The 15,909-nt window shown below is 43.2% G+C and overlaps 1 protein-coding gene across 1 annotated transcript in view; it reads right to left on the bottom strand.

The window, feature by feature from the left end:
• Positions 1-1,749: 1,749 nt before the first annotated feature.
• The window catches only part of OPRL1 (opioid related nociceptin receptor 1), a 36,210-nt gene continuing 22,050 nt past the window's right edge, over positions 1,750-15,909 (bottom strand). Inside the window, exons 3-4 of the mRNA XM_054046525.1 lie at positions 7,905-8,260; positions 1,750-5,133 (exon numbers count right to left, since the gene is read on the bottom strand). Of these exons, the coding sequence (XP_053902500.1) occupies positions 4,610-5,133; positions 7,905-8,260 (880 nt within the window). The 3' untranslated portion in view covers positions 1,750-4,609. The remainder of the gene's footprint in view (positions 5,134-7,904; positions 8,261-15,909) is intronic.

Genomic DNA, 15,909 nt, shown 5'->3' with positions numbered 1-15,909 from the left:
AGGGCATACATGGAGGAAAGACCTGATTAACATAACAAGACAGACATTGGACTGGAACTCCTAAGGCAAAAGGCGACATGGTAGACCAAGACTAACAGGGAAATGCAGAACAGAAACAGAACTGAAAGCTATAAAAAAATATGGGTAGATAGCTAAGATTGCAGCAAAGAGGGAAGGTCCTATGTTCTGCATAGACTAGAGAGGCATAAATGAGAGAAAGTTCTTCAGAAATCTATGGGGAAATACAGAAAATTAGTGGGAAAGTTAACGGCTTTTGCGATAGCTGATCTCTCTTTTGTTCCATTTTAAAAAATCCCTTTCTGTTTAATGTGAAATAAAAGGGATTGTAGATCTAATCTTCTCCTGGAGAAGTCTGTTTCATTAAAATATACAAACAATAGCGATCAACAGCATTCACTTTAAATGTGTAGCTATAAAGCAGCAGTCAGTGAGAAGAATCACAGAGTCTCTCTGCACATATTATCACGTCTAGCAATAATGTATCAGAGACTGGAGTGCAGAGGCGGAGGTGCAGTTCTTTGGGGATTTAACAAATCTTCACCAGGAAATCTGAGACGTTAATGAGTATTTCTGCATTAACATGAAGATCTTTATAGACTTTGTGCTTTGTCTGCATCAGAGGATGTTTTTACTAAGGGCACATCTTCAGTAGAAATATAAATAATAAGCATTCTTCCGTAGATAAGCTGCAGCTGTAGGTTTTCACAATCAAGTTTTCTTCCAGGTACTATACCCGTGTCTTTACCTTGGGATTTTGGTTTACTGGAATATTGAGAATTCAGTATGGGGGAGCGGTGGTTGTTACCTTTTTCATGGATTCATTGATTTTTAAGACCAGAGGGGACTATTGGGACTATCTAGTTCAGTGGTTCTCAAACTGGGGCTGCCGCTTGTGAAGGGAAAGCCCCTGGCAGGCTGGGCCGGTTTGTTTACCTGCCGGGTCCGCAGGTTCGGCCGATCGCGGCTCTCACTGGCTGCGGTTCGCCGCTCCAGGCCAATGGGGGCTGCAGGAAGCGGTGCGGGCCGAGGGATGTGCTGACCACCGCTTCCCGCAACCCCCACTGGCCTGGAGCGGCAAACCGCGGCCAGTGGGAGCCACAATCTGCAAACCTGCAGACCCGGCAGGTAAACAAACTGTCCCGGCCTGCCAGGGGCTTTCTCTACACAAGCGGCGGCCCCAGTTTGAGAACCACTGAGCTAAACCAATTACAAATGGCTAATTTTAACAGCACAAGAGCCAGAAGTGATTGGGTGTGACTACATTTTAGTAGCTGGGATTATCTTGCTTGTGGAATGCCCATCTGGTTTTGTCTCTAATGACCAATCAGCAGCTGTGGACTCTTTCCCCAATTGTACAATATGGGCCAGATTCCAGTCCATGGGATCCTTTCCATTGTCTTCAACAGGTTTTGGATCAGTCCTGTACTGATTAATTTAATGAACAGATACCGTTGAACTTGGGCTGTTAGCATCTAGCTACCTATTTTCCATCATTTCTATTTTAGCTGTTTCTAGGTTGCCTTGCTTCAAGTGACGTCAACATCAAAAAACTCCCATTGACTTCAGTGGGTGTTCGGATCAACCCCACTAATCTTACTGATTGGGACTGACCCATAAATGGCTACTACCCTATAAATCAGCCTATGTATTAAAGAGCAAATATTCCAGTAGTTCCACTGTGGCAACAACCAGGCAGTTCATAGAATTAAGCCATCACATTCCACATCATTCAAAGTGCAGGAGTTTATTTTCCTTTATTAAAGCACAAGTAACCATGTAGGAAATTGCCATTTACACTGCAATAGTCATAAGCTCAATCAGACCACCACAACCATTTCAGAAGATAATTAAAGGGCTTGCATTTCAGCCAGCCATGATTCTTTACTTCCAGAGGCACAGTACAATAAAGCTTCTATTGTTGTTGTAGTTGCTCTTCTTATAACAAATTCCATTGAGCATAAATCAGAATGTATAACACACTCACGGCAAAGGCCACGAATTATCCGAAAGCTGAGTAGGCAGATACTTACTGAGTACATTGTTTCTGTAGGATGGTTGAGCATAGGTTAAGATAACAAAGTCATTTCTGTTTAAAAAATGCCACCCAACTTTTACTATATATATAAGTGTGTGTGTCATCTTAAATGATCGAAGAAACCCGAGAGTTTTTTCTTAAGGACATAAAAGTATTTAACAATCCAACCAAGAACTAAAAAGGGGTTCATTGAGGTTCTTTGATCAGTCATTAACTGAACCCTCTCCTGTCAAAGACCTCATTTGCCTGGGTCCCCTAACAGCACTTCAGAAAGTGATTGTGCATCGATTTCAACCTCTTCACACTTTGTGTACAACATGTAAATGACCCTATCAAACGAGGTGATGGCTAATGGTTAAGAAAAATCAAGATTCTTCATTGAATAGTAGTGTTGTCATTACGTGCATTAAAAATAAAAAAAGAAAGAAAAGAAAACTTATTTTTATCTTCCAAGGATATGGATGCAATTGCCAGCAATGGCTTTTAGATACATTGTTTTCAGATGTTACTTCTCTGCATGCTTGATATTTTATTATGGGTAATCATATCAGTCCGCATTGCTGGTGCAATTGTTTGGGGGTAACTATCCATTGCAAAGTATTTCCTGGGCCTGTCTTTTTTCCCCTCAATTCTTAATAGAAAATATTAATTACAAAGTTTTCTACTGAATCCCTTTAAATCCCATGACAGATGCTTGAGACTCCTTCTGGTTCCCAGAGCATGTACAATTTAGCATAGTTTTCAAGTGGTCTGGTTCCTAGGTGTGTGACTTAGGAATTTTAATTGTTCTCCAAGCCTTGCCAAAAGAGAAAAACTTTACATAGAAATATAACATTGTGTTCTCATCCAGCATATATATATATAAAGAACAGTGCAGCATTAAAATGTCAGCATATCAACACATTGAAAATACATCATTTCGCAGAACAGCGCACAAGAAAATCTGTACAATTGGTATGAAGTGCAAGAGTTGCTGCCTCCTTCATTTTGGAGCCTACCACCCCCAGCTCAAACTGTTTAAAAAAGTCCTGTTGCTTTCAGCCAGTCAGGAAACATTTTTTCCCACTCTTTGCCACCCCCAATGGTCTCCTGGTCTCTTGTGCTACAGAAAGAAAAGGTTCCATTTTCAGAGGCAGCCCGTGGAGGGAGGGTTGAGTGGTTTATTCTTCATAAACACTTTCAGTTTTTAATGACACAACAGGGCAGATGATTTCACTTGAGGTGACAAGTCGGTTGTGTCATAAAAGCGATGCACAGCTGGGTGGGGGTGTCCACTAGCTGATTGGAGCAGTATGCCCAGAACACTTTGGGGGGAAAGGCTCCCTCTTCCAGCATTCTGTCTGCAGCACCACTCAGCCGGTCTGTTTGTAGAACTGTTTGTCCATATTACAGGGAGCAGAAGGGAGGATAGCAGAGGAACTTGGAGTGTTTTCAGATGCCTTGCTGTCAAAATATCAGTACTTTCTTCAGGACATCATAACTAACTTGAAATGTCTTTGCATATTAAGCCACTCCATTGATTTAACCTGTCGTCTTGACTCCATTGGGAAATGCCTCTGAGAAATGTCTGGCAAGTTGAAATATTAATTATATCTCTATATAGACGTGTGTGTATATATACATACACAAACACACACAAACACACACACACACACACACACAAAGTACAATCCATTGTTATAAAGAAAATGGAGAAAAAGCAATTCCAGCTCTTTCCTCTGAATTTACATTTGTCTCATTTGTCTTGCCTTCTACCCCTTCCAAGCAGTTGTTTGTCATTTTTTAGAATCCCTTCACACCCCTCCCACCCTGCCCCCCACCTCTATGGCACACGGTTTGATTTTAGTATGTTCCTTCACTGGAAGTTGTCCACTTCTCTTTCAGTGGCTTTGAGTTGAGATATCCAGCCATGCAGTGACACTGTCTAGTCTTCTTTCTTTCTTGGCTGGAGTGTCTGAATTCCCGCACGCGCGCCCGCTCACACACACACACACACACCAGTCATAAATAATTCTGGAAATGATCTTTGTTTTGTTTCACTGCTGTCCCTTGCTTTGGAGCCAATGAAGCCTCATTTCAGAGAGACGTGGCTGGCCTAAAATTCCCACATAAGCACACGGCAATCCATATTATTTGATGAGCCACTGAACTAACTCAAGCAAGAAAAGTTATTAGCATTTTGTCTGCTTTCCAGAAACAATGGCAAAATAAACCTCAGGAGCAAAGTCTGAGTTCGACTCTAATTCCTGAATTCTTTATAACCGTAAGCAAAGTGCATGACCTTAGTGGCTCATAGGACTTAATGGTGGCTGAGTTAAAATATAGTACTTCATAGGGAGAGCAGTGGAATAAGAAAGGTGTCAAAATGGCTCACTTTTCTGCACGCTCTTGCAGTTCTTTTATTTGCCTTGCCCCCAGATTGCTGCCTAGGTTTCCAGTCTCCAATTCTGGGTCAGAAAGCTCCTGTTAAAGAGCTGTTATCTGAGTTAGCTCTGAAGTGGGGGTCGTTGGGCTCTGCTGGCTGACAGCCACCATGGGAATTTCCATGCCTAGTCATGCTGGATTGTTAGTCCCCTCTGAGTTCTTGCAGGCATAAACGACATCTTTTGCGATGCTGCACATCCTGTTGGACATCTGGAGCTCTGTTCTGAAGGCGGTGGGGAAGCAGAACTTTCTGAAGCACGTCTTGAAGTTCTCATCCAAGAAGGCATAGAGGACAGGATTCAAGCTGCTGTTGGCATATCCCAGTGCGGTACAGAAGCATGAGATGGCTAACTCGAGCTCGCTTTCGGCCTTTGCACCCAGGCACTGGACCAGCACGAAAATCTGAATGGGGGTCCAACAAATAATGAAGACAGCAACCACCACCAGGACCATTCGAGTGATGCGCCGCAGATTCCGATCCTTCTCCTTGGAGCCTGAGAGAACACGGACATTCTTAAGACGCCGGATCATAAGACTGTAGCAAATGGTGATGATCAACACAGGGATCATGAAGGAGAAGAGAAAGACACAAATACCAAATACTGGATCCCAGTAATCCACAGGTTTAGGGAGCTTAATTAGACAATCAATCTCTGCAAAGAAAAGAAAAAGACAACAACTTGTATTGAGAACAACATTGGTACCATCTGTAAATCTGACAATTCTTTGCAGTCACTCTTGTTGCTAATTTCATTTATTTTATTAATGCTCAACAGAGCTCAGGGCCTCGTTGCACTAGGCTCTGTACAAACACAGAGCAGGAATCAGCCCTGCCCCTAAGAGTTTACAATTTAAGCAGACAAAAGGTGGGAGGGAAAACAGAGGCACGGTGAAGTGATTTGCCCTAGGAGACACAGCAGATCAGTTTCAGAGCTGGAATAAAACCCTACCTATTAAAGTATGGTGCTTTCTCTGGACAACTAGACACAGAGAGATCGATAAGCGACTTGCCCAAGGTCAAACAGGAAGTTTTCATTCCTTCTCTCTTCCAGCACCCTTTGGTCTCCCTGTAAGTGTCTTTAAACTGGAAATATCCATATTTCCAGAGAATGTAAAGGCACTCCGAGTGGAATTCATTAACAAAGTCATGTCTAAAGGATGACACCCTTTGGGCTAAAACTTTCCGCGTCACACTGAGCATAAATGCACACGTAGGTGATGCAACTGCTCCTGTCCCACAGGAGCTTTAAAAAAAGAGAGATGTCATGTTAAGGAAGAGACCCTTTCACCAAATTAGTGAAAGCATAAGGACAGCTAACAGCTCTAGGCATCTTGCCTTCGTGTTCAGCTTCCCATGTAGCCACACATTAGGACAAGTGCTTAGGAAGGATTTTAGAAAGTCTGTTGATGAAATGTAGAGAGACAACTTGGGGGAGGTAATATGTTTTATTGGACCAACGTGTGCTGGTGTGAGGGACAAGCTTTTGAGCTACACAGAGCTCTTTTTTGGGTCTGGGAAAGGTAGTGAGAGCCTCACAGCTAAATAAAAGATCGAACTGATAGTTTAGCATAAGTAATGAATATATATTCTAAAGAGACCATTCAAGGTCATGAAATGTGTCAGGCTTAATCCACCAGAAGGTCATGAAATATGATTCACTGTGCTTTATGGCATCACAGATACAGTCTCTTCCTTCTTCTCAATTCCAAAAATTGTGCTGATCGTTTGAGTTGCATGCTAAGGATGGCATTAAAGTGAAAGTTAAAACCCTGGAAGCCCAAGATTACCCCGTCTCATTTCAAGCTGGGCAAGCAGTCAGGAAAGCTTATTAGTCCCTTGAGGCTTGTGTGCAAGTGGAGAGAACAGGCGGAAGATAATGTTCTTTTCATCATTCTCAGCCACGTGAAACGAGAATCGGCAAGGGCTTTTCTTTTATTTTTTTAATTAATTATTTGTTTGCTTAGAAAAAATACTCTGGGTGCCAAGATAAGGATTAATTTCCCTGGCTCAGTAATTGTTATGGCTTCAACACTGTGGACATGGCAACTGCTGGTTGCAGAGATTTTAAAGGGTGATAGTGTTACCCACACACCTTCTGGATGTGCAAAAAGAACAGGAGTCCTTGTGGCACCTTAGAGACTAACAAATTTATTAGAGCATAAGCTTTCGTGGACTACAGCCCACTTCTTCTGGATGTGGTGATCTGTCCCATCTCATGGCCCCAAGACCACTTAGAGAGCGAGCTAAAATGAGTCTGGTCTACAACCTTAGCTAACAGCCAATTGGCTTTTAGCTCATACTGTAGAGCAGTGGTCCCCAATCTTTTTCATCTGGCAGGCGCCGGACAATGAGCCACCGGGGCCCGTGGCCAGTGGACAAGCATTCGCCGAAATGCCGCCAAGAAGCGGCAACGTCAAGAGGCGTCGCTGCTGAAATGCCGCCGAAAATCAGCGGTGACGGCTCTTGATGATGATGCTTCTTGGCAGCATTTCGGCAGATGCTTGCCCGCCGGCCAGTGCGCGGGTGCACATAGATGACCCGGCAGGCGCCATGGCACCCCCGGGCACCGCATTGGGGACCACCGCTATAGAGCACTAAGCTCCAGAGGTCCCAGGTTCAATCCCGCCCACCGATGACTGAGGTCTGTCGGTATAATAATAACTTCTGTGAATACTGACTATCAATGTCGATTGGCTCTGAAGGGATCCTGCATCCAGCCCCCTTCAACTAGAAAAGCAGTGGCTGTGATAGAAAGCCTTGTAGCGAAAGAGGGGTTAAGATGGGGGAAACCAAGAGGATTTTCAGAATTTCCAAAAAAGGAAAGATTCTAAGGAAATGGGCTAGGAAGACAGAGATAAAGGCACTACATGTCTGACTCTCATCCAGCAGCGATGGCTTTGAGATTGTCATTACATTTTTTGATTGGTCAGGACCCAACAGCTGAGCTGCCAGAGAATTAATTCCACCATGGTGTATCCGTACATACTATAGGATCACAATTAACACTCTTTTTTAAAGGACTCACTGTTAAGATTGTAAGAGGGACTCTTGCATGCAGGAGGATGCATATGAACTGATTAACAGACATTAGGGAAATCAAGTCTCATGCTTCAGATCGTAAACTGAGTGCCACTGGGTAGGAAAGGATTATTTTCCCTAACCAAGTGCAACATTGCTCTTGTCACCAGAGGATAAAAGCCTATTACAGCTACCAACTTATGGAACTACTACTTTATCTCAAGTAACATTTTATATATTGTGGAGATGAAGATTGTGGTTTAAAACATGCTTATAGCCCATGAGGGAAGGGGTGTTACAGTAGCAGACAGACTTAATGAGCTAGTGATATTGGAACCCTGTGCACCTATCACATGGATGCAGAGTCTAGTTTGGAGAATATCCCGTTAGTTCATTTTTACTGACCATTATTTTCATTCTCTGCTGACCCCATCACCATAGCTGGGATACCGAAGACTGAAGCCAGGGCCCAGATGCAGATGTTGACCACTTTGGCCTTGTGGGGGGTACGGATGTCCAGCGCCTTGATGGGGTGACAGATGGCGATGTAACGATCCACGCTCATCATGGTCAGGGTGAAAGTGCTGGTGAACATGTTGTAGTAGTCAATGGAGATGGCGATCTTGCAGAGGATGTTTCCAAAGGGCCAGAACCCTAGGAACGTGTCTGTACCCTGGAAGGGTAAGGTTATCAGACACAGGGTATCGGCCAGGGCGAGATTGAAGATGTAAATGTTGGTGGCCGTCTTCATCTTGGTGAATCTAAAACAAAGGAGAGATCGATATACAAATTTCCACTTGATTTCCAGCCCCACTGCTTGTGATAGGACTAGCATCGGCAATGAGTTACACTTATGTGGCACCTTTCTTCCAGAAGGAACACAAGAGCATTTACAAATTGTGATCCGGATCCTGCAATCGAATCCACATAGGCAGAGCCCTGTGCCTGTGTGGATTCCCGCTGGCGTCAATGGGACTGCCCATCCAGATCCATTCCAGGATCAACACTTATACCTAAAATCTCCTTCCAAATGCCCAGCCCAAATAACCCAGCAGGAGACTCTTCTCTTCCTCCCAAAGTCCACTGGCTTCTCCCAAGCACTGTGTTGATTAACACATTTCTAGATTTTTAAATGCCAATGCAACACCAGGTCTGAAGGAGAGGACTTAAGCCCCTACCATGTTTGCAAGCCACAGATGTCAATGTTGTAGTGCAAGAGAACGTGAAGGTAAAACTGACCCCTCTATTTTCATTGTCTCCCCAGACTAACTGTAGTGCAAAATGTAAATGGCATAAACGGTCAAAAGCAAATAATATTTTTAAAAATCCATTTTCCGAGTCTAAGATATTATTATTAAAAGGAGTGAATAGAAATGTGCTTTTGGGGGGATTGATCCTGTTCCATTGAAGGCAATGCCCAAATCCCCATTAACTTAATGGACAGCAAGATCAGGTCTAAAAATGTTTTAACCTGGGCACCCCACATTTTCGGTTCGACATCTCCATTTTAAATCTCTATTTTCAAATGTATAATTTCTCTGTAAAAATGCACTCATGGCTGAAATAACAGTGAATCACAACTAGCTAAGGACTTGGAAAAAATCAGTTGTTTAACGGAGAAGGCTTTCTAATGAAGGTGCAGTAAATTGTGCTTAACATGTTTGTGGATACTTTGAGGGCAACCTCTTAAGACAGAAGGTTGCCCATTAAGCGGCATCTTCTGTACAGGGGCTTTTAATTCCTTTAGCAGTTTTAGGCTCATTGCAGGTTTCATTAGAGATCTCCAAACACTCCATTCAATGCAAAGCAAATATGAATGATAATAGCTCAAAATACTGCTTACTTGTGGACTAATAACCTACAAGTACCCAACTTGGCCTAAGTGTGGTCTGTGGACAGTTTGTTACCAAACACAAACATCAAATTGTCAGATGTTGGCTTTATGTTTGCATTTTCTACTAATCAACGTCTAATCATATTTATGACTATAGAGGACTTTTTAAAGCAGATGATGTTCTGGAAATAAACCTCTTTCATCTGTTGGCATTTAAATCTTGATGGAGAGATTAAAAATAAAATAAAAACCTTGGCAACCTCTTCTAGAAAGGGAAGAACATGAATATGTGGAGAATTTTGGAAATCAGCGCTGCTCAGTCTTGTTAGCATTTTTTTGTGCTTAGTATTTACAGCACTGTATTTTTTAAAAAATGTGGAAATCAGAAATCACCAAGCATATAGATACAACAAGGAGTCTGGTGGCACCTTAAAGACTAACAGATTTATATGGGCATAAGCTTTCGTGAGTAAAAACCTCACTTCTTCGGATGCATCCGAAGAAGTGAGGTTTTTACTCACGAAAGCTTATGCCCATATAAATCTGTTAGTCTTTAAGGTGCCACCAGACTCCTTGTTGTTTTTGTAGATACAGACTAACACGGCTACCCCCTGATACTTGACAAGCATATAGATGACTATCTGCTATAATCACTACGGACTGGGGGAGCCAGAGGTCTCATAACTGACAAAAGCCAGGACTTTAAAGCGCCGGAGCCTTTCTAGAATTGGGGGGAAGGGCAAGGCCAAAGTGACCCCTCTCTCTCCTCAACTGGCTGCTCTGTTAGTGAGCCAGCTGGCCTCTTTTCTGGTGCCACAGCAGCCCCTGGTGGGCAAAAGATGTACTTGCAGCACCTCCCCGGCAGAATTTGTTAATCTGCTGGGGGGAAAAAATCTGCGGGGGACATGAATTCTGTGCTTATGTTTCTTTTGTTAAAAAGTGGGGGGAATGGCCCCCTGGCCTTCCCAGTTCTGGTGCTTGTGCTTTTAAGGTTCTGGAAAGACTTACAGGATTTCCCAGGTCAGCTACCTAAAAAAAGGGACAATCCTGAGAAAACTGGGACAGGTAGCAGCCCTAATAGAAATTTATTTGTTCTTTTTGTTTTGGAGCATGTTTAGATCTGACTCTCACACGGATTGTGTGTATGAAACGTTTAGCAGTTCTTCAAACTAGAGGCAGTGCAAAGCAGCTGAAAGTAAATGGTGGTAACAGTGGTAAGGCTCAAGAGTGTTTAGACTTTTCACTGATTGCAAGCACAAGCAGCAGTAGCCACTGAGTGAACCAAGTTCTTAATCGGCTCAGTTGTGAACCACAAGTTCCCATTGGACCAGTAACATTTCCTTAAGCCTGGAAATCATCTGTAGATGATGCAGAAATATGAAGGGGCTTGGGAACCATGAACCAACACCTGCTAGTGACCTGTCTCATTTTGCTCCCTTGAAAGCTAGGTGTAGGTTGGCACTTTTAATCATTGTTTTCTAAAGCTGATTGAAAAAAACTGAAAAAATGTCTTGAAATGGTTTTGAAAACTGAAACATTGCACCCAGCTCTAGTCATGTTTAGTGAGGGTGACAGGTGCTGGAATAACAGCTGTATATCTGAAGATCTATTAAAGAGTAAGTGCTGTAATTTTGGGGAGGATAAGCTGTGTTTTTCATATATAACTACAGGTTGACTCCCTCTGCATTGCACAAAACTTAATCTTAACTATGGGGCTGCAACTGGCACCTCCATAATTAGATACGGGGGCAGTGAATGCACTTTCCTGTAGAATGTCAGCTTCAGGACTGGGAAGACCGCCATTAAAGCCTTGATTGTGCAGAGAGGTATCAATTAATGTTAACTACAATGCAGACTGCTGGCCATGGCTCTGAGACCACCCGTACCATTTCACAAAGACAATCAGTCCTCGATCAGGTGATAACCATTTTTAGTTACCTGGGCTGATTTGGGTCTAAAGCTCCAAGATGAGGATGGTGGTTGACACCTTGAGTTCTAGAGCACAATGGAACTTTCTTCCACAAAGGTGAAGCTCATCTGTGCAGGAAACAGAGCTTTCTTGAAGGCTTGTCTGAGACTATGGAACAAACTCCCACAGGAACCAAGGACCGTCATAAACCTCACAATGCCACTCACAAGGCAAGGCATACTTCTGTGACTTGCCTTCTCTCATGTAGACATGGAGCAGCATGGACATACAAAGAAAAAAACCAAATAACCTACCATAACATTACACTGCTCTCATGGTTCTCCCCCTGGGGAGAAAATGAACCACGCATGACAGATGTTAGTCATGTCATTTATACACTACTGGGAAGCTATCAGACGCTATGTTGATGAGGGTGATAAAAGAATGTATGTAGAACAGAATTTGAAGCTAGAAGCCAAATACTTTGCATGGTATTTTCATTCATTCTTTGTTGTATTCAGCCATTCATCCCCCAACATACTTCAATGTATGTAAAGTATGTGTACAATCCAGACGGCTCAGGAAATCCCAGAAAACATTGGAAAATAAGGAGTTTGGCTGGCTCTGCAGACCCTGAGGTCTGTGTTTCAAGCTCTCTAATTGATCATAGTCTTGAAGGCTCTGAATATTGATGGCCTTTGCCTACACAGCTAAATGTCCTACTTTATATAGATCTCCTGTCTATATCTGCATGCATGCAGTTAGCATACGACCATGCCTCCCTCGGACTGTCTTATGATTTCTCACTGATGGATTTCTTCACGGGATATTTGACTTGGAGGTGCATGTTACTCCAAAATCAGGAGCCAACAAGCTTCTTGGTCAGACTGATTTTGCATTAAAAAGTAGAATTTTGAGTTCTTCTGCGGACGGTGACAAGATCAACAAATTCATGGACATGTACATCCACTCCAGTGAAGGTTACATAAAAAAGCCACAACTGTATGTCTTTCACCATTGTTGCAGTCCACTATAAACAGAATTTAAATGTTTTAAACAATAGCAAGGGGCATGAAGAAATAATTTGCATGGCTTTTTTTTTTCTGGTTGTAAAAATTAACTGGAAAATGCTGGGGGATGTACAGCCCAATACCAACCTCAAATATGACATCATTTTTCCTTCAAGCTCATCTCCTCCCTAATCAACTCCCAATTATTTAGTGGTTTATTTAATAGGAACCTGTGTATGCATCTAAATTATTAAAGCGGTTCTGGAACACTGCAAAGAGGTTATATGAATTCTTTTTATTTAAAAAAATGCAATTGTGGGGTGTAATGAGATAACTATAGGTGGGAATATGTTCCCGTAATTTATAGTAACAAACAGATTTCCATGGAGAGGAATGTTGTTTATAGATTCTCAAGCATCAGAAAAAGCAAAATGACAACAGAGTTTTTGTATTTATTTCTGCTTCAAAATTCTTTCAGCTCATTCCTAGGGGACCAGTTTTACTGTCTGACAGCTGTGAAAAGTTGAAACGCCCCCGAAGGTTCTGACTTTTTCATTTTTGACTGAATATTCTAAAAGCAACAATAATCATAATAATCAGGACAAAATATTAAATTGTTTTTAATGCCAGTCAGATGAGTCTGGGATTAATATTCTCCCATAATAGAAGCACTTTCAGATGGAACCTCATCAGCTTTTCTAGCTTATGCCCACCAATGACTGAGGGGGAAACCCACACTAATACGATCAGGCAAATGAGTCATTCTCCCCCTCACAGACAGGTGGAATTAATCTTTCCCAGTGTTAGGAAGGGGTTGATGGTAAGATTCGGTCACCATGGGAATTTCAGATCATTTGTGGGGCTTGATTTGGGTAAGAATCCCCTTATTCAGATCTCATCCAAACTATTCAAAACCTCCTGAGTTTGCAGAAGTGGGCTGGAAATATTGAGAGAGCCATCTCATGGGGTGCCATATATCTCACAGCTGCCCCCAGGCATTCTTTTGCTTTGGGGTTCATCATCAGGGATCCTAGAAAACAATTTGCCCCCGAAAAACCCTGGGATTTGCATTTTTACAGAGAATCTTTAGTTTTTATATTTTGTGAAAAAATAAAAACATGTACAGCAGAGCCCCCGGCCGCCAGCGCGCACACAGGAATATGGGAAATTGACCCAGACGACAGGGCTTGGGCTGATGGCTCCGGGGTCCCAGACAGTGGGGGCTCTTCCAGATGTTGGCCCCAGGTGGCAGGGCTCCAGATGTCAGATTTCATTTTAATTGCGGAAAAACATTGATTTTTATGGTTTTTTATTGGAGAATTTGAGGGGGGGAGGTTATCATGGAAAACTAGGACCCTTGATCATCATGCTCATATATTTATGGTGGGTATCGCCAATATCCCAATGGGTAATGTATGCATCGTTATGGTGTAAGGGTGACAACCAGCTGACTTCACACACCCCCCACGCCCTCTTTCAGCTCTCTAATAAGTAGAAAGGAAGGGTGAAGCAGCTCTGGAGACAGACTTGTTCTCCCTAATACACGAGCCAGTTACATACTGTGAGATGCACTCCACGAACAACACATACACAAACATGAGCCTGCCCCAAGTCTCCCTCAGTCCTACCAAATGTATTCACTGCCAGCATGCCACGTTGCACTGATTCAGCAAGCATGTCCCGGCCAATGGTAAACGGGGTTATTACCAGTTGAGAAGGCTCAGATTACTTCTTTTGAAAAATATCTAAGGGCATCTCTACACTTGCCATTTAAAGCGGGGAACATCCCTTTTTGGCGCAAAAACCATGGGAGCGTCTACCCGTGCCAATGAGTTTTTGCGGTGAAACTTCTGAGTTTCACCACAAAAAGAAAACCACCTCCATGAGAGGTGGACGGCTCTTACCAGTGATGCTTTTGTGGTGATGTGCAAGTGAAGACACATTCTTCCTGTTTACACAGCTTTTAGCCTCCGCACGATATCCCACAGTGCCTCGGTGATCACTCTGGCCAGCAGCTCTGCTGCTCTGATGCCAGGTAAACAGACAGACATCCCTCCCCCTGTAAAGCCCAGGGAATTTTGAAACTCCCCTTCCTGTTTTCTTGGCAAGTGCTCACTTATCATCTGGCCAGGTGACAATGCCTGCTCCACGGAGCAAGTGATCTTCTGCTCAGAGCAATGCTGAGCTACTGATCAGTATTTGGGGAGAGGAGGCTGTGCAGGGACCCAGGATGCCCCGCGATCACCCCCTCCACTTCCCACAGCGATGGACGTGCTGCAAATGTGAACACTCTCTGACGCCTGTGGACGTAAGTGAGAACACAAACCATTGACGGGTTCACTATCACCGTTGAAACGGACAACGCAAAAACTCTGCAAGTGTAGACATAGCCTCAGGAAGGCTTAAGCCAGGAGCGTATCGCATATCGCCCAGGTAGGATAACGCTGCTCTGAATTTTACCCAAGCAGCTATCTGCAAGGCAGCAAATGGCTCAGAAGTCAGCAACTTGGCCACTAACTGCGTTGAAATAGCGAAACAAAGCCTATTATTATTTCTAGCGCCACTAGGCAGGCTCTAATCATTTATCACAAAGGCAGGGCGGCATTCCCCTGCAGCCATCCGTTCTGCAGACTTAGATTCGGTTGAATGGCATTCTCAGTAGTGCTGTCCCTAGGTTGCGTTTCCGAGAATGATCTGACAACATTCAGCCAGGCTGAATGGTCAATGCTATCTCCTAGGCAAGAGGAGTGACACTTGAAATGGGGGGGGGCGCGGTGGTTTTGAAATACATCTTCCTTTGGTTCCACTCATTTTAACAGGCATTGTTCTGGATAACTTCTGCGGGGATTCTTGTATATTAGGGGCTTGATTCAAAGCATGTAGAATTCAGTGGCAATCTTCCCATTGATCTCAATAGCCTTCAGATCAGGCCCTTGGTCAATAGTGAAATGATTAACATAAGAATTTAGTTGATCTAAAGATTACAGGTGTTAAATTCAAATTTTGGGATGAACAAAACCTCAATTTTTGGAGTAACTGATCCTAAACTAAAGATTGCATGTTGGATCTATATGCATGTACCGCCTGCCCCACCTTACCAATTCTCAGCTGGGGTTATAGTTACATGTTAAAGGTTCATAAACTGCTTTACTTTAAAAGGAAGAGAGGCCAGTATCATGCCATGGAACAAACATCTCCTGGAGATTCCAAACGCCTTGTTTCACGATCCACAGAGCAGAGCAACACATCAGGGTAGAAAGTCTCCTGTTGCAGATGAACGCAGGCTGCTTCTTCCCAACATACTATTTTATTCACAAAGAAATATCTCAAAACAAATCGGACAAATGATTTCTTTGCACTTAAAGGGCCATTCCCTCCCCTTTAACAATGGGCAAACACCCCAGCAGCTCTTCTTGTGAAATAAAATCTCCTCAGCCTACCACCGCCCAGCACCACTCATGTCATTTAGGAAAAATGATAGCCATCTAGAGAACTGGCCTATTTCTCAAGGTCCTGTACATCGGTTGTTCTTAGGCACAGTGAGCCAGATCTTCAAACGGACCAGCGTGTTACCCAGCACAGCTGAGCAGAAAGGGAAGGCAAAAGTACCTTCAAGTCAACTCTGCATTCTCATGATCCCCTAGGCTCTCAGGGGTA

The sequence above is a fragment of the Malaclemys terrapin genome, chromosome 12 (assembly GCF_027887155.1).
Source record: "Malaclemys terrapin pileata isolate rMalTer1 chromosome 12, rMalTer1.hap1, whole genome shotgun sequence".
Classification (NCBI taxonomy): domain Eukaryota; kingdom Metazoa; phylum Chordata; order Testudines; family Emydidae; genus Malaclemys; species Malaclemys terrapin.
Note: the sequence above shows the minus strand (reverse complement) of the source record. Positions and strands in the feature narration are given on the sequence as shown.